The sequence below is a fragment of the Pseudophryne corroboree genome, chromosome 1 (assembly GCF_028390025.1).
Source record: "Pseudophryne corroboree isolate aPseCor3 chromosome 1, aPseCor3.hap2, whole genome shotgun sequence".
Lineage (NCBI taxonomy): Eukaryota > Metazoa > Chordata > Amphibia > Anura > Myobatrachidae > Pseudophryne > Pseudophryne corroboree.
The window spans coordinates 47,955,622-47,975,582 of record NC_086444.1 but is presented as its reverse complement, the minus strand read 5'-3'; the positions used below and the strand labels follow the sequence as shown (position 1 = coordinate 47,975,582).

At 45.4% G+C, this 19,961-nt stretch overlaps 1 protein-coding gene across 3 annotated transcripts in view; it reads right to left on the bottom strand.

The window, feature by feature from the left end:
- PDZD2 (PDZ domain containing 2) overlaps positions 1 to 19,961 on the bottom strand; it is a 559,801-nt gene that overhangs the window by 385,215 nt on the left and 154,625 nt on the right. For all 3 annotated transcript variants that reach the window (XM_063959280.1, XM_063959260.1, XM_063959270.1), the window contains exon 2: positions 12,680 to 13,426. In XM_063959280.1, coding sequence (XP_063815350.1) covers positions 12,680 to 13,161 — 482 coding nt within the window. In that variant the 5' untranslated portion in view covers positions 13,162 to 13,426. The remainder of the gene's footprint in view (positions 1 to 12,679; positions 13,427 to 19,961) is intronic.

Genomic DNA, 19,961 nt, shown 5'->3' with positions numbered 1-19,961 from the left:
CTCAACGTAGTTTTGGGGATTCCAAAAATCACATTGGTTTAAACCACTCAAATCTGTGGATTTGATATATCTCACATGGAAAGTGAACATGCGGTTGGTCCTGGCCTCGGCCAGGCGAGTGTCAAAATTGGCGGCTTTGTCTCACAAAGCCATATCTGATTGTCCATTCGGACAGAGCAAAGCTGCGGACTCGTCCCCAGTTTATCCCTAAGGTGGTGTCAGCGTTTTACCTGAACCAGCTTATTGTGGTACCTGCGGCTACTAGGGACTTGGAGGACTCCAAGTTGCTGGATGTTGTCAGGGCCCTGAAAATATAGTTTTCCAGGTCGGCTGGAGTCAGGAAATCTGACTTGCTGTTTTATCCTGTATGCACCCAACAAGCTGGGTGCAACTGCTTCTAAGCAGACTATTGCTCGTTGGATTTGTAGTACAATTCAGCTTGCACATTCTGTGGCAGGCTTGCCACAGCCAAAAATATGTAAATGCCCATTCCACAAGGAAGGGGGCTCATCTTGGGCGGCTGCCCGAGGGGTCTCGGCTTTACAACTTTGCCAAGCGGCTACGTGGTCGGGGGAGAACACGTTTGTAAAATCCTACAAATTTGATACCCTGGCTAAGGAGGACCTGGAGTTCTCTCATTCGGTGCTGCAGAGTCATCCGCACTCTCCCGCCCGTTTGGGAGCTTTGGTATAATCCCCATGGTCCTTTCAGGAACCCCAGCATCCACTAGGACGATAGAGAAAATAAGAATTTACTTACCGATAATTCTATTTCTCGGAGTCCGTAGTGGATGCTGGTCGCCCATCCCAAGTGCGGATTATCTGCAATACTTGTACATAGTTATTGTTAACTAAATCGGGTTATTGTTGTAGTGAGCCATCTTTCAGAGGCTCCTCTGTTCTCATACTGTTAACTGGGTTCAGATCACAGGTTGTACAGTGTGATTGGTGTGGCTGGTATGAGTCTTACCCGGGATTCAAAATCCTTCCTTATTATGTACGCTCGTCCGGGCACAGTATCCTAACTGAGGCTTGGAGGAGGGTCATAGGGGGAGGAGCCAGTGCACACCACCTGATCCTAAAGCTTAACTTTTGTCCCCTGTCTCCTGCGGAGCCGCTATTCCCCATGGTCCTTTCAGGAACCCCAGCATCCACTACGGACTCCGAGAAATAGAATTATCGGTAAGTAAATTCTTATTTTTACATCTCATTTTCCGGGAGTCTCAGCCTGACGCTGTGATCCCGTACGCATCTGCGCATCTCCAGTAACTTACTTCCTGCAGCCATAGGGTTCATCAAAAGTTCTATTATCAACTGATCTGCGACACATACGGCGTCTCTGTACGCGGCCGCTGGAACTCGCAAAGCCGCTGTTGGGTGTCTCTAGACAAATCCAGGCGGCTGCGGCATTTGCACATATTCGCACAGTCGCTGCGTAAACATTTGCAGCTGCAGCGGCATTACCGTACGTCTCTGCATCCCCCCAATGTGCGTCTATGTACACTCTATAGAAGGAGGACCATAAACTGGCATTCTTATACAAACACTAATAACTGACTCCTTATACAATGACTCAACACTGCCAAGCAAGTACAATGGCGAACATCCTATTGAGCACTATTGCTTTTTTAGAGGAAATGAGACTTCCTCCGCGTTCGCTATATATGGAAACAAGCAAAGTGCTGGAAAATCTTCCATTAACATACCGCAGTGGAGACCCTCTACCGCTTCGCCAGCGTGCACTCATACGTCTACCCCAGGAAGTACCACTAGTTATTAGATAGCAGCACATTGGTGGTCATTCCGAGTTGATCGCTAGCTGTATTCATTCGCTGTGCAGCGATGAGGCTAAAAAAGGCACTTCTGCGCATGGGTATGTGGCGCAATGCGCACGCGCAACGTACTATTACAACGAACGATGTAGTTTCACACAGGGTCTAGCGAAGCTTTTCAGTCGCACTGCTGGCCGCAGAGTGATTGACAGGAAGAGGGCGTTTCTGGGAGGTAACTGACCGTTTTCAGGGAGTGTTCGGAAAAATGCAGGCGTGCCAGGAAAAACGAAGGCGTGGCTGGGCGAACGCAGGGCGTGTTTGTGACGTCAAAACAGGAACTGAACAGTCTGAAGTGATCGCAAGCGCTGAGTAGGATTTGAGCTACTCTAAAACTGCACAAAAAACTTTGCCGCCGCTCTGCGATCCTTTCGTTCGCACTTCTGCTAAGCTAAAATACACTCCCAGTGGGCGGCGGCATAGCGTTTGCACGGCTGCTAAAACCAGCTAGCGAGCGATCAACTCGGAATGACCACCATTACTCAATAGGAACACGGCTCCTCATGGCATCCTCTCCTGAATCAGCGTACTCATTCTCCAGCCTAATATCCAGGGAAACTGCTCAGAATAACAATAGTCGTACAGGAAGTTAGATTCCATCTATGAAGAAAATAACACGGCTCACAAACAGACAGAGCGCCGTTACATCATCGGCTTTTAGTGTTTTGTACCTGGTAGAAAAGGGGTTTGTTTCAGGAACATGCATAAAAGCAGGTCAGGCTGACACAAATCGGCTATGAAAGCTGAGCGTGTCTTATGTGAATAAGCTTTCTCTTAAAGGAGGGAAACCCAGGCACTCATAGCTTGTAATCTACTGCCCCCCGCAGGACAATTGTAATGCTGCAAATGCATTTTCCCTTAATGACACAGAACTCCTGTGTGGGTGTGTATGCTGATACTTGTAGTTCAGCCGCAGCTCACGTTGCTTAACTGCGGTTCCCAGCTCACCTCTGACTGCAGGACATGCTGGGATTTATAGTTCCACCACAGAAGGAAAGCTGCAGGCTGCAAACTAGTGATCGATAGCAGTAAAAAAAAAAAAACGGATCCATTCCATGTTATATTACCGGTACGTTGAAGGGGTTATTGAACCATGCAGCAACCTTTGTAAACAGACAACACTTTTAAAAGGAACCTTCATATAAACCACAATTATTTTCTTTACTGTGCTAGAGAGACGCTCCCCTGATACAGCATGTTCCATTAAAGGAAGATTCATTTATTTTTAGCCTATTATCTATTCCAAATGATAAAAGGAATATACTCCAAGTTCTGCAACAAAATCTAATAAACAAAATTAAAAAAACTTGTTGGCAACAGGTGGCAGCAATAACAGGTATGGTGCCGGGTTCTCTTGTGCCCTCCCCTTACCCAGCACAGGAAGCCCCCCCATTGTTGCCTAACTGCGTCAGTCTGTGATGGAAATTCTATGTAGCCTGATTCCTTTATACAAGACAGCTGTAGCACACTGACACACCGGGTGACGCATGTTACCACATAGGGGAAATAGGGTGTAAAGTGTGCGCTCTTCATGTGGTTATTGTGCGAGAGCTCAAAATAGTGGATAGGTGGGAACGAGCCTTTGTCATTTTTAAATATTAATTTAACAACAGGCTATCTATTGATGTGTTATACGACTCCCTGACTCCCTGACTAGCTACGTCACAGGTATCAGTCACAGCCAATCAGCAGTCCCTCCAAGTACAAACTGGCTATACGGCCTGATTACACTGCGCAGTTCCCTCAAATCTTACACCTTCTATAAAGAAACAACCTACTGTACTTACCCCCAAGCCAAATTCCCACCACCTGCGTCCCAGTGCAATATGGCCGGATCTACACGAGTGACACTTATCCTCAAGTATCAAGCGCCCACTCCTCTATGTAGGGTAAGCTTGCAAGCAGGGCCCTCGTACCTCTTGCACGTTTGCCAATTACAAATCTTATTACGGTGCTTGTTCCCAATTGTAAATAGAAATATATGAGGCCTAATTCTGAGGTAAGGTAAGGCGTGTGGATGATGGATCTTGTGCAGAGTGGGTTGGAGGGTGGGGTAATTTGGGATAAGCGATAAGATGTCTGTTTGTGTAGTTATCTGGATAGCCTTAAATGTAAGTAGCATTCACTATCATGTACTATTATTATAATCATGGGGGTAATTCTGAGTTGATCGTAGCAGCAAATTTGTTAGCAGTTGGGCAAAACCATGTGCACTGCAGGAGGGGCAGATTTAACATGTATTTTGTATAAAATTTTGACTGAAGTTGCTGACTGCCGTTCCGATTAACCCCTCTTTTTTTATAATAACCATAGTGCGTGACTATGCCCCGTAACCCTGGATATCCTTATCCATTAGGAATTTATCTAACCCATTCTTAAAGGTGTTGACAGATTCCGCCATTACAACTCCCTCAGGCAGGGAATTCCAAACACGTATCGTCCTTACCGTGAAAAAGCCTTTACGCCGCATTGTGTGGAATCTCCTCTCTTCTAACCTGAGCGAGTGTCCACGAGTTCTCTGTGTTGATCTAACCAAAAACAGGTCCTGCGCAAGATCTGTATATTGTCCCCTTATATATTTGTAAATGTTGATCATGTCCCCTCTTAATCTCCTCTTTTCCAGTGTAAACATGCCTAGTCTTGCAAGCCTTTCCTCGTATTCCAGCGTCTCCATACCCTTAATTATTTTGGTCGCCCGCCTTTGAACCTTTTCTAGCTCCAGGATATCCTTTTTGTAGTAAGGTGCCCAGAATTGTACACAGTATTCAAGGTGTGGCCTCACAAGTGATTTATATAACGGGAGTATAATACTCTCGTCCCTAGCATCAATTCCCCGTTTTATGCATGCTAATATCTTATTAGCCTTCTTTGCTGCAGTCCTACTTTGGGTACTACTGCTTAGTTTGCTATCTATGAGGACACCTAAGTCCTTTTCCAGTACAGAATCCCCTAATTTTACCCCATTTTAGGTGTTATTTTTGTTCTTGTTACCACAGTGCATTACCTTACACTTGTCTGTATTGAAGCGCATTCTCCATTTCGCTGCCCAAGCTTCTAATTTAACTAAGTCATTCTGAAGCGACTCAGCATCCCCCTCCACATTTATAACTTTACACAATTTGGTATCATCTGCAAAAATTGACACCATGCTCTCTAGACCTTCTGTTAGGTCGTTAATTAAAATATTGAACAATAGCGGTCCTAATACTGAGCCTTGCGGCACACCACTTAGCACTTCAGTCCAAGTTGAAAAAGATCCATTAACCACAATGCGCTGCTCCCTATTATCTAACCAGTTTTTGACCCAAGTGCATATTGTGGTTCCTAGCCCTGATTCTATTAGCTTATAGATAAGTCTCATGTGTGGTACAGTATTGAACGCTTTGGCAAAATCTAAAAAGATTACATCCACCTCTTTACCCTGATCTAGGTTTGCGCTTACTGTTGCATAAAAGCCAAGTAAGTTGGTTTGACAGGATCTGTCCTTCATAAACCCATGTTGATTCCTTTTAATGACCTTATTGACTTCAAGGAACTTCTGAATACTATCTATCTCTTAGAATACCTTCCAATACTTTCCTTACTATAGATGTAAGACTAACTGGTCTATAATTACCTGGTTCAGCTTTACTTCCCTTTTTGAATATAGGCACTACTTCCGCTATACGCCAGTCTTTGGGAACCATACCTGATATTACTGAATCCTTAAAGATCAAAAATAGCGGTTTTGCAAGTTCAGAATGAAGCTCCATTAGAACCCTTGGGTGAATACCATCGGGACCTGGTGACTTATTAATCTTTAAATGTTTTAATCGGTCACAGACTACTTCCTCGCTTAAATAAGTACCCATCAGTGGGATATTCTCATTATTGAGATTATATGTTAGTCCCTGAATTGGGTCCTCTCTAGTAAATACTGTTGAAAAAAACTAATTTAATGTGTCCGCTATGTCATTATCATTTTTGCTTAAGACTCCCAACTTGTCTTTTGAAGGGCCTATACTCTCCCTCTTTAATCTCTTGCTATTAATGTATTTAAAGAATTTTTTGGGATTCGCTTTGCTTTCCTTTGCTACTAGTTTTTCAGTTTCTACTTTAGCAGATCTTATTTCCTTTTTGCATATTTTGTTACATTCCTTATAGTGCTGAAATGACTCTGCTTCCCCGTCCGATTTGTATTTTTTAAATGCTCGCCTTTTCTTGCCCATAAATTCCTTAATCTTTTTGTTAAGCCACATCGGTTTATGATTTTTATTCCTTTTTTTGCTGCTCGTAGGAATAAATTTGAGTGTATTTTTAGCTAGCAGGAATTTTAGTACCTCCCATTTCTCCGTAGTATTTTTTCCTAAAAACAAACCTTCCCATTCAATATCCCTGAAAAATACCCTCATCTTTTCAAAATTTGCTTTGCTAAAGTTTAGAGTCCTAATTGAGCCAGTATAGGGCTGTTTATGGAAACTGATATTGAATGTGACCATATTGTGGTCGCTGTTTCCTATGGGTTCCCCTACTATAATACCTGATACCAAATCCCCATTGTTTGTTAATACCAGGTCTAAGATTGCATTGCACCTAGTTGGTTCCTCAAGTAGTTGAACTAAGTAGTTATCATTAAGTGTGTTTAAAAACATATTGCCCCTAGCAGTATCACATGAATCGTTTTTCCAGTTTATCTCTGGATAGTTAAAATCTCCCATCACTACTATGTCTCCTACTCCTGCTTCTCTTTCAATTTGCTTTAGCAACAATTCCTCATCAGATGCGTTGATACCAGGCGGCCTATAGCATACACCCAATACTAACTTTTTTATTCCTTTTTCCCCGCATGCAATTTCTACCCATAATGTTTCGACAGTGTCTACAGTCCCCTCCTGAATATCTTCCCGTATATCAGGTTTTAAAAACGGCTTTACGTAAAGATACACCCCTCCACCCTTTTTATTTAGTCTGTCTCTCCTAAACAGTGTATAGCCCTCTAGATTGACTGTCCAATCATGAGATTCGTCCCACCAAGTTTCAGTAATGCCTATAATATCATACTGTTTGCTTGCTGCAAGTATTTCTAGTTCACCCTTTTTACCAGTAATGCTTCTGGCGTTTACATACATACAACTAAGATAAGTATTTTCCCTTGCGTTAGGGACATCTTTCACCTTATGTAGCAATGATGACCTGTAATCGTCATTGGTTAGTGCTTTGGTAAAATCTCTTTTAGTACCCATGTTAGTAACCTTACCGCCTGCTCTTACCCTCCCCCCAACTTCTCCCCCATTTCGTTTACTACCGCCATCCCCACTATTCTCACTGCATGACCCGTAGTTTCTAGCTAAACCCTCCCCCCAGGCTCCTAGTTTAAAATCTCCTCCAACCTTCTAACCATCCTTCACCCCAGCACCGCTGCCCCCTCTTCAGTCAGGTGCAATCCGTCACGACAAAAGAGATGGCGCCTGACTGAGAAGTCCGCCCAGTGTTCCAGGAACACAAAACCCTCTTTCCTGCACCAATCCCTAAGCCACACATTTACCTCCCTAATCTCCCTCTGCACGGGTAATAATTCCGAGAATATTACCTTAGATGTCCTTGCCTTCAGTTTCTTTCCTAAGTCCCTATAGTCTTTCTTAAGGACATCCCACCTTCCGCTAACTTTGTCATTGGTGCCAACGTGCACCAAGACCGCCGGGTCTTTCCCAGCCCCTCCCAACAATCTATGTACCCGGTCTGCAATGTGCCGTACCCGAGCACCCGCGAGACAACAGACTGTACGGCTATCACGGTCCCGGTAGCAGATTGCCCTACCTGCCTTCCTGATGATAGAATCCCCTACCACCACCATCTGACTAGGTACCTCACTATCTTTTATCCCAACCGCGCCAGAGGTACCGCTCCTCTGGATGCTAGAGGGAGCAGTCTCCTCCGGCACCATCATTTCTTCACTATCATCCTCCGATTCCTCGTCCAGTCAGGCAAATTTGTTCGGGTTTGATAGTTCGGAGATGTCGAGCCTCCCCCTCTTTTTCTTCCTTCTAACTGTGACCCAGCTGTCTACCTGATCATCATCCTCTTCTACCAGTGACCCCTCCCGCAACTCCTCCACCGTTCTGTCTAAACTTCGCTCGAGATTGTGAATCTCCCTCAGTCGCTTAACGGTTTGCTCTAGATCAGTTACCTGGGCTTCCAGGGCAACCGTTCGCACACACCTCGTGCAGATGTAATCACACTGGGCCGGTAGCTCCAGGTATGCATAAATCTTGCACGACATGCACTGAGTGAGGTCCCCAATCACAGCCCCTCCCATATTGTTTGTAAGGTCTAACTCCCTGTTACTCTCAAAGAAAAAGCAGCAAAAATAAACGGTAGAAGACAAACAATCTCACTTATACAATAATTAAGCTGGCTTATACTTATCTATCTTTGTGCGGTTCTTGGTCCTTCACTTTTATGCAGCCGTAGTACTCTCTCCTGCGGCACCTATACTCCACTTAGCAGTTGCAGTTGTTCCAGCTCACTGCACCTCCTTTTCACTCAGCTTCCAGCTCCTGCTTTTGCTGTTACCAACTCACACTTACAAATCCAAGCAGCACTTTAAAATACAAGCCCTTACAAGTGTTACATGTCACGGATGACGCAGAGCACTGAAGCACTAGTTACACACACACACACACACACACACACATACACTGGTGTTACTGTATGTTACTTATCCTTGAGTATCAATGCCCATTTCCCTATACACTATGGGGTCGATTCAATTCAGCAACAGTTGAATAGCGCCAGGATTTAGCTCCCGTCGCTATTCAATTCAGCTCAAGTTAAGTCGGCGATGGCCCGTTCTCGCGGACTTGACAGGTTGATTTGTCGGGAGAACGGGCATTCTCCGACTTAACTCCCCGCCGCAATGCTGATTCCCGACAGAATCAGCCTCGCGGCAGCACTTTTGTCCGCTTTCCTCTCTCATCCCACGGGGGTGAGAGAAGAATTCACGACAATTGGTGTCACTTGGCGCTGTATTGAATAGCGCCGGATCTATTCAACTGTTGCTGAACTGAATCGACCCCTATAAGCTTGCAAGCAGGGTCCTCATATTGTCTGTCATTACCCAGTCTTGTGTTGTTACTGTTTTGACACCAATTGTATATCACAATGCAATATGCTAGCGCTATATAAGTAACTGTTCATAAATAAATAATATACTACATATCATTAATAGAGGAACAGTTGTAAAATAGAATGTATTAAAAAAATTGTGACGCTACAGCTATAATACCAGGTCATAACACGCAGTATGAAAGTCACACTATATCACACGCAATGAAGTTGCAATAGTTAGTCCTTATCCGCAAATTAGAGACATGTGGAATGGAGACTTAATTATGTTTCGCCACAAGGTGGCAGCATTGGGTCGTCTCTTCTAAACGCCAGAACCACTGTATATTATTACCGCTTGTATTTTTCATTCATTCCTCACATCTAAGTGCCTTTTGCTAAAATAAGATTTTTTATATGAATCATGGCCCTCATTCCGAGTTGTTCGCTCGCAAGGCGATTTTAGCAGTATTGCACACGCTAAGCCACCGCCTACTGGGAGTGAATCTTAGCATCTTAAAATTGCGAACGATGTATTCGCAATATTGCGATTACACACCTCGTAGCAGTTTCTGAGTAGCTCCAGACTTACTCGGCATCTGCGATCAGTTCAGTGCTTGTCGTTCCTGGTTTGACGTCACAAACACACCCAGCGTTCGCCCAGACACTCCTCCGTTTCTCCGGCCACTCCTGCGTTTTTTCCGGAAACGGTAGCGTTTTTTCCCACACGCCCATAAAACGGCCTGTTTCCGCCCAGTAACACCCATTTCCTGTCAATCACATTACGATCGCCTGAGCGAAGAAAAAGCCGTGAGTAAAAATCCAAACTTCATAGCAAATTAACTTGGCGCAGTCGCAGTGCGGACATTGCGCATGCGCACTAAGCGGAAAAACGCTGCGATGCGAAGAAATTTTCCGAGCGAACGACTCGGAATGACCTCCCATGTTTGTTTGTTGCATTAGCACAGTTGGCGTAGTGTTCAATAGGCACTATATGTGTGGAGTTTATACATTCTCCCCATGTTTGCGTAGGTTACCTATCACACTTCTGAAACATTAAACGGCTTCTGGTGGAAAATTAACCCTAGTGTGTGTGTGTGTGACTGTGGTAGGGAACGTAATAAGGCAGGGCTGATGTATATAAATAGCTTTAAATAAATCATATAGACTTTGTATGCACTGAACAGCGTCACTGCAGAAGGTGTGATGGCTACGGGGCTCAAATGTTGGGGTGGCTGGGGGGGGGGGGGGGGAGGTAGCTACTGCACGCTCTATCTGCCTCCGCTGCACAACACTCCTCCAGACTTTCCCATTACCCCCCCCTTCACCACCGCCACCTCCCAAACAGCTTCTTCCTTACAATCTCTCTGCAACGGATTCCTCACTGCCAGCGGCATCGCAAAGGTTCCTTGGTGCGTGCGCACTGCGGCCGCAGCACGTGCGCAGTCTGTCAGCAATTGCTCGGTTTGCAAAACCATCGAAGTTGCGACCGTATTTGAATCAGGGCAAAAGGGCCTAGGGGGGTCATTCCGAGTTGTTCGCTCGCTGCCGATTTTCGCAGCGCAGCAATCAGGTGAAAAAACGGCATTTATGCGCATGCGTATGCCCCGCAATGCGCACGCACGATGTACGGGTACAAAGCCCTTTGTGGTTGTGCTCAGGTTCTAGCAAAGTTTTTCTTTGCACTGACGGCCGCAAGAAGATTGACAGGAAGAAGGCGTTTCTGGGTGTCAACTGACCGTTATCAGGGAGTGTTTGTAAAAACGCATGCATGTCTGATAAAATGCAGGCGTGGCTGGGCGTTCGCTGGGCGGGTGTATGACGTCAAATCCGGACACGAATAGGCTGAAGTGATCGCAAGCGCTGAGTAGGTTCAGAGCTACTCAGAAACTGCACAAACTGTTTTTGCAGAGCTCGGCTGCACATGCGTTCGCACTTCTGCTAAGCTAAAATACACTCCCCAGTGGGCGGCGGCATAGCGTTTGCACGGCTGCTAAAACTAGCTAGCGAGCGATCAACTTGGAATGACCCCCCTAATGCAGAGATGTACACAAACCCAATGATTTCCGTACATCTCCGATGTTCTGTTTGTACGACGGCGGTTGCAGTACCCGCTTATTCGGAGACGGGGAAGGGGCGGTGACGGTCAGCTTCTCAGAAAACCGGGGCTTGTCGGCTCAGTTTTCCAGGCATCCGAGGCCAGTGGCTGCTTCCTTGAACGCAGCTTCACCGATCCCAGCAGCGTGAATTCTCCGGCCTTCCCGAGTGACCTGAGAGTTACTCCGAATTACCAATGTTCACGCAGATGACCTGATGCAGCCTCTTCGGATGCAGCAGCAGACCAGAGAAGCCGGCAGGAGGCTAGTTACACAAGACGCCTCCTGCGGCATAAGAATATTGCACAGATAACACGGTTACAGCGGCTTTCCCACAGCCTCCATCCCTGTGTCAGGCCCCAAAGTGAAATATATTATATATAAACTTAGCTCAGGATATATCTCAGGAACACACAAGACACAATACCCTGAGAACACTTGGCATTCCCATAATTGTTAGTGCAGTGTTTACATGATATTTCCTCAAAGCCGGCACGGGGAACAACAGTACATTGGGCTGGTTATACCGTGTAATCAGGAACCAACAAATGTTACGGAGTAAAGCCTAAAAGCAGAACTAAAAACAGAGAGAGAATGTAAATTACAGTGTGGAAGATGACACACATGTGGGTTACACACGGCCACAACGCTCTGCTGTACAGTACAAACAGCGTTACAGAAATCTGCGGCACAACGCCGCGCGTCATGCATAGAGGACGGGCAACCGCGCTCTCATAAACACATATTCTGTTTTTTATTATGCCGTAATGTTCCCATGACTGTCAGTAACTCATTTATTTCCCAGGAAAGGGAATGAGGTGTGTTATTGCTGCGACTTGTGAAGGAATAGACTCTCTTTGTCTGCAGACTGCTAGTCAGTAAGCGCAGTGGTTTTATACTCCCCCCTCCAGGCCACGCGCCAGACCAGAAACCCGTGGCAACTGCCCAATACTTTAATGCAATACAAGTGCTTCCCACCCAGGGCAGGTACATAGGTCATTCCTAGTTCTGCTTCTCAGGGTGGTCGGAGAAGTCTCCAAAGTCAGGGTCACAACAACTGCACTAAACAAGGGGAGCACCATAACTTTTATACATAAAAAAGCAAACAAAAAAACACTAGAATGGAAAATAATAATTCAGTAACCAACAACCATAACATGATGCACAGTAGCTCCGGCAGAGAAACGCCTTGATCTGCTCAGATGCACAGAGGAACATAAAGGATGCTGGACACAGCCCAGAGCTATGCGAAGTGTTTCAGCGATGGCCAACTCTTCTCGTTCCTACTCTGCTAGGCCAATGATGCCGCTTCTATGCCTACCTCCTCCCCTCCCCCACCTCCAAAATTTCTCCCATACAGATCCCAAATTATAGAATGCCCTACCACATACTATGTCCAGTCCAGACTCCAAGCCCCTCCAAACCTGCCCTTAAAACTCATCTCTTCTTATGTCTACAACCCCTTCACCCCATCCTAAATCTCGAACATCAACAATGCCCAACTTTTTCCCCCTCTTTCTCACTGCACCGCTAGAATGCAAGACCTCTCTCTAGGCAAGCTTTTTACTGACGAGCACTGTTTCAAGGTCTGAAAACTGAGAACAGCAGCTTGTGCTACACAGCACAGCAAATACATACAATTTAAGGAATTCATTCAAGTTAATGACCTTACCTGGCACCACAGACGTCAACACCAACCATCAGTTGCCCATTCAATGACAGGACCTCATCCCGAAGCTTTATCTTCCCACTTTTTGCGGCCGGACTCTGCTTTTTCAAGTCAGTTATCCATATACATCCAACGTCAAGCACCGGCCCGTTCTGCACTTTCCTCTTCTTGCCACCTCTATGCTTTTCCCCGCAGTGTCCAAAAATGGGAATGTTTCCAAAATTTAGGCCAAGGACCCTGTCATCATCGCCTCCATCGTCCCTGGCGAGGTAAACCGTGCAGATTTCCAGGTCTACAGTTCTCTGATGGTCGCCAGGCGTGGCTTCGTCCAAAACGAAGTTGAGCTGTATGTATTCCTTGAGCTTCTGGACGGCGGCAAGGTACAAGGTCTTCTCTGGTCCACCATCCTCCACCGGGAGATGGTCCTGCAGCCACTGGTGAAAGAGTGTGAGATGAAATGCAGCATTCTCCTGAGTAATGGGCATCGTCAGAGGAAAATAGTCCTAGCATCATGTGGTGCATTACCGCTGCATAGGCACTGGCAGGCTTCTCTCCAGTAAAGGCGAGTAGCGGCAATACAAAGCCACATACAATAAAGAAGGAGCTTGCATATGTGAGGCTACATTCCAGTACTGGGCAAGGGCCAACGGAGCTGCTGGAAACTAAGCAACACATTCAGGTTACCGGGAACAGTGGCTACTTCGTGTCACAAGATTCTTTTAATCCGCTTTCGAAGGCTCGACGTTCCACCTGCAAAACAACAACAATTATAATTTTAACCGCAGTCATTCTTTTCCGTGGCAACACGGTGCTCTCTACAACAGTCGTGACTAACCCGTGGACTGTGCTTCAGTCATTCTGACATAAACAGAGACCTGAAATTTGACATAAGATACACCCCCATGCTTCCTAAGTGGCCCACTCGTACAGTTACACAATGGAACCAAACTATTTCACCTTGCAAAGACAAATACACACTCATTGGAGTTTCATATGGGAAAGTAAGCATGGTCGGGGAGTACAAGATTTTGGATATGAAAAGGAGACAGTCATAAAAAACCCAAGAACACATGAGGACCATAACTCCCGGGTGTCCCAGTAGCTGTTTGGGGTGCTTTGGCTGCTAAACGCTCATATATTCTATCGTTCGTACTGCAGTGTATACAGTCTAGTTAGAGGAAGACTGTGTCTTTGAACCAGCTTCACCTTCCAGCCACAGGTTTACCTGCTGCTATTATTTCACAGTGTGAACTGACACTTCTCCACAATTATCGTGCGTGGCATGCCGGCGAGTTCAAAGGTCACGTACGATGCCTCTGATCTATACCCAAACAGCAGCTGTATATATCAGTCCTGATATACCCAATAATTTCCACCTTCTGTATGGCATCTATTTACTAAGCCTTGGGTGGAGGTAAAGTGGACAGAGATAAAGTGTCGACCAATCAGCTCCTAGTTGTCATTTTTCAAACCCAGCCTGTGACATGGCAATTAGGAGCTAACTGGCTGATACTTTATCCCCATGTACTTTCTCTTTAGCCAAGGCTTTGTAAATAGACCCCTATATCACTGATTGAATTGTGAGAAATAAAAAAAAATAAAAAACAATGAAACTGCATTGGAATTAATTCAATGATGTCTGGATCTAAAAATAAAATTGCTATATGTATAATAATCCCACTAATATGTTGCATTAAACAATGCACGACTGAAACATGTAATTTACTTTACTATGAAAATAACCTACTGTACTTTTATCCTATTAGATTAAATGTGTTAGTATTTGTATGATTTCAACTGTTTAGTAGTTCGGTTACCCTCTTCCTTATAACCTGCAGGTGGCGCTGTGGCTATGGAGTTTCAGACGGAGACTTATACAGGTTGAGTATCCCATATCCAAATATTCCGAAATACGGAATATTCCGAAATACGGACTTTTTTGAGTGAGACTGAGATAGTGAAACTTTTGTTTTTTGATGGCTCAATGTACACAAACTTTGTTTAATACTCAAAGTTATTAAAAATATTGTATTAAATGACCTTCAGGCTGTGTGTATAAGGTGTATATGAAACATAAATGATTTGTGTGAATGTACAAACACTTTGTTTAATGCACAAAGTTATAAAAAATATTGGCTAAAATGACCTTCAGGCTGTGTGTATAAGGTGTATATGTGACATAAATGCATTCTGTGCTTAGATTTAGGTCCCATCGCCATGATATGTCATTATGGTATGCAATTATTCCAAATTACGGAAAAATCCCATATCCAAAATTCCTCTGGTCCCAAGCATTTTGGATAAGGGAGACTCAATCTGTACAGTACTTAGATGGACAGGTTATAACTAAAATCTTATTAAAAACATTCTGCAGTTTGTTTTTTTTATAGATTTCTGTGCCCTTTCTTTATAGAGTGCGGTATAGAAGTATTTGCAGTGTCTAGATAGTCATTAGGTCGACCCTATATTTTTGACATGCATTAGGCCGATAGGGATAAATATGTGACCAGAGGCGTAACAAGGGTAGGGTGAGTGGGGCACGTGCCCTGGGCGCCTTGGCAGGCCCAGGAGAGGGGGGCGCCGCCGCCGGCCAGGGCATCATGCCCCACTCGCCCCCATCACGCCGAAATGTGAGGGGAGGAGAGCGCAGCGTCTCTCCCTCCCCTAACCGCCGCTGCCAGCACTAGCAGCGCTGCGTGTGTCCGGTCTCCGGCGGCGTTAGCCAATCAGAGCTTGTGGACCGGTTCCTGATTGGCTGCCGGTCCGCGAGCTCTGATTGGCTAGCGAACCAGCGCCACACAGCCGCCGGAGACCTGGAGCACTCTCCTCCCCTCACATATCAACAAGCGGTGAGTGACCCCGGGGGAGGGGCACAGTGGGGCATGTATCTGGCACTGAGTGGGGCATGTAGCTGGCAATCAGTGGGGCATGTAACTGGCACTGTGGGGCATGTATCCGGCACTGTGGGGCATGTATCTGCCACTGTGGGGCATGTATCTGCCACTGTGGGGCATGTATCTGGCACTGTGGGGCATGTATCCGGCACTGTGGGGCATGTATCCGGCACTGTGGGGCATGTATCCGGCACTGTGGGGCATGTATCCGGCACTGTGGGGCAATGTATCTGGCACTGTAGGGCAATGTATCTGGCACTGTGGGGCATGTATCCGGCACTGTGGGGCATGTATCCGGCACTGTGGGGCATGTATCCGGCACTGTGGGGCATGTATCCGGCACTGTGGGGCATGTATCCGGCACTGTGGGGCATGTATCCGGCACTGTGGGGCATTGTATCTGGCACTGTGGGGCATGTATCCGGCACTGTGGGGCAATGTAACTGGCACTGTGGGCCATTTTCAGTGGCCACACCCCTTCTGGTATGTGACCACGCCCATTTTTTCACCGCGCGCGCACATGTTTCTTTTGGTGTTTTTTTTTTTGTTTTTTTGGGGGGGGGGCATTTTCCATCTTGCCCTGGGCTCCGAAAACCCTAGCTACGCCTCTGAATGTGACAGATAAAAGGTAGTGAGAAAGGCCAAATGGGGTCAAAAGGTCAACATGACAATGGACGACGCACAATTTTATTTTATTTTAAATTGGGTGTCCATTTGTATTTGTCACCATATTTGACCATAATCCGTGGAATCGTGTACCCTCGCCGGCTCGCTGAGATCGCCTCAGGTTACTATTCCCAACTGTAGTTCACGTGGACATTAAATCAAGCAAAGTTGGGAAAACGTTAAAAAAAAAAAAACCCTAACAAAAACTTGTGTCGACCACTTGTGCATCACCCATTGTCATGTCGACTTTTGGAACCTGTCGACCTTAAGCACCGTCGACCTTTTGTGTGCCTGTTCACTTAATACATGTTGACGCATTGGCTGTCTACCTAGACACTGCCATCCAATCACCCGGATACCTCTTTATAATGACAGCGCAATATACAGAACAAAGCTGGTGTCACAGCGAGGTCGGCAATATGAAGAGCTGGAGCGGAGCCACTGCCGCGGCCACGCCCCGTAAATACTGGATATTCTGTCGGCTTCATCAACAAGGTGACGCCTTCAGGTTACATTCATTGTGACAAAAAACACTCCGTATCAGTTATATGACCAGTGTTGGACTGGGGCATGAAGGGCCCACCAGGGAATGCAGTGGTAGGGCCCAAGTTTAGGGGTGTGGTCAGTCTCCAGAGGGGGTGTGGCCAGCCGCTACATTGGATTGCCTAATCATTAGTGAGTGCATGGACTGGGCCCCTTGACAAATATATAAATACTGCTAGTACATGCATGGTAATGTACCCAAAAAATATTGGCAATGCATTGTAGAGAATACATCATAGTCCTGTGCAGTATAAGGTAACATATGTATAATGTATAATTCAAGAACACAGTCTGGAACCTGATCACTAGAGGAGGAGGAGGGGCCCCAGGCAGTGGGGCCCACCGGTGGTTTTCCCTGTGGGCCAGTCCGACCCTGTATATGATGCCATCACTGCGCTAATCCTGGACTCCTATGAAACCTATACCTGCTAATGATCACCCCTGGACTTTATAGTGGGGCTGGTCCCCTACTTATAATACTCAGACTGGTGAACCTTCAATGCTGTCCCAAACACGGTGATCCACACTCACTCTCCACGTTTACGCTGTGCCTTCTCTCCAATTAGACTGACAGGGCTCGTACGAGCAGGGCCCTTCTGCTTTCACACCTGCCTTTATTTTGTCTAGCTTGTATGTTTTTTTGTAATACTGTTTTACCCACTGTGGGCCATACAAATCAATGCCAATACTTGGCTTCATTTAGTCCCAGACCATTACTAGCATACAGTACACACGGGGGTAAATTTACTAAGGTGGGAGTTTTTTAGAACTGGTGATGTTGCCTATAGCAACCAATCAGATTCTATCTATTATCTTCTAGAAGCAGCTTGAAAAATGTGAAGTAGAATCTGATTGGTTGCTATGAGCAACATCACTAGTTCTAAAAAAAAACTCCCACCTTAGTAAATTTACCCCACGGATTATTGGTACTGTCTATGTCACCTTAAAGCCAGCTATGATATCACTGCAATAAGCACAAATTTAATAACTGTAAACAAAAAATGTGGTTTTTTTTTACTACCACAGTATATTTATAGTGCAATTATTATTATTTAATTATTGTTATTGAGCCTGGTTTGATCTGTGATATGCTGTCCAAGGCAACCAATGATTGTTAAATAGTTAATTGAATTTTGGGGGGTTTTATAGCAAGATGTTTTAGTCTTTTGTATTCTGTACTTTTTTTTTTTTTTTTATAGACAAAAATGATGGTTAACCAAAATATTTCATTTCCTTACAGTGTTATGTTATGTAGCGTTGCTGGGATACATTTAGCTGGGAGCCTGGCATTATCTCACCAGAGGGATGATACAGGGGGAGATGTACTAAAACCTTAGAGCAGTGGATCCCAAACTTTTTTGAATCACGGCACCCTAGAGTAGAGTATCAGAATTTATTTCACGGCACCCCTAGGCCAAAGAAATATTAAGTAAATTGTGTTTATGGGGGACATGTACTAAGCAGTGATAAAAGTGGAAAAGTGAGCCAGTGGAGAAGTTTCCCATGGCAACCAATCACCATTGACATAACATTTATCATTTGCATACTATAAACATATACAGAGCAGCTAATTGGTTGCCATGGGCAACTTCTCCACTGGCTCACTTCTTCACTTTTATCACTGCTTAGTACATGTCCCCCTAAATGTCATCCTTAGGCTCAGTTATGCGGGGAGGGACAAGATTTGCTTCTGTTTGTACATATTTTATGATTGCATAACCTCCAACATTTTACACATAAAAATCGGTACAAATTAGAAAAGGGGCGTGGCCGCATGTAAAGGGGTGTGGTCACGCCCCTTTTCCTATACTTTCAATGGAAATTTGGAGAGCCAAAAATCGGTACAGACCATAAAAAAAGGTCCTGTACCTGCCAAAAAGGTGCAGCTGGAGGGTATATGTGATTGGCAGCCACCAGCACTGGTTTTGCCTATTACATTGACCATAAATAATTTGAATTGGTCCTTGACCACCAACCCAGGGCACCCCTGCAAGTGTCCTGAGGCACCCCAGGGTGCCACGGCACACAGTTTGAGAACCAATGCCCTAGAGTGTGAGAAATTGGGAGAGATAAACTACCAGCCAATCAGCTTCTAACTGCCATGATACAGACTGCGTTTAAAAAATGACAGGAGCGGATTGGTTGGTATTTTCCCTCTCTCCACGGCTTAGTACATCTGCCACTGTAGAAACAGAAAACAATGGTGCAAGAGGCTGTCATGTGGGAAATGGTTTTCTCTCCAACCTAGAGACAAGTGCCTTATACATGAATGTACATTATTATCTTTTATCTATAAATAACACCATTTTCTATATGTATGAACAGAGTAAATTAAGGCTAAAACAAACCAAAAACGTGTGCATTACGGCTCTCTGATGAACTACAAGACCATGAAAATAGCCCAGCCTCTCCTACTAATGTGGCCACCCTCAATCACCCAATGAAACCAAATGATTCCTCGTCTTCCAAATGACTGGCATCACCAGACGCGTGCCCCGCGCCAAACTTGCCGTCCCTGGAGCCGGAGACATTTCTGTCACACATTAGGCAAGGAACCCCCCACCCCACTACTGCTGCTTCTCTAAAACACTTCCCCCTCGTTTCTCCTTGCTCATCTCTTTTAATAGTCGCCCCATGCGGGATTCTATCTTTCAACAGCGGTTGGAAAATGTTTGTTAAACTGGGTACACAGTGGAGCGACGTCGGGCTGATCTGTCGCTTCGTAACGACAAATTGCCTTCATCGCTCAGTGTGTACGGGTAACTGCGCGCTACCGCGGTCGCCAAGTCTGATGTGCCGCACATCAAACCTAGCGATAACGCTAGCGACGTAATTTATACCAATGAAGGACGGAACAGTGATTGTTCCGTCCTTCATTTAACTCGTTCTAGTCTGTACGGGCAATCCCCGGTTCAAGGGCATACGTTTCGATGTAGGAACGTCTGCCCGTCGCTCCAGTGTGTACCCAGCATAAAATATCCCAATTCAGCCATGACACAGAACTATTTTGTCGCAAATCTCTCATTTAGTTATTAGAGGGTTAAAACCATATTTGCATCCCACAAGAAGATTATACTTATTCATGCTAATCCTGACTGAAAGCCTCGTTATGAATAATCCAGAGGCTTTAGCTACTGTCATCAACGCAAAGTGCTATTATCATACGCATTACATGTTAAAAG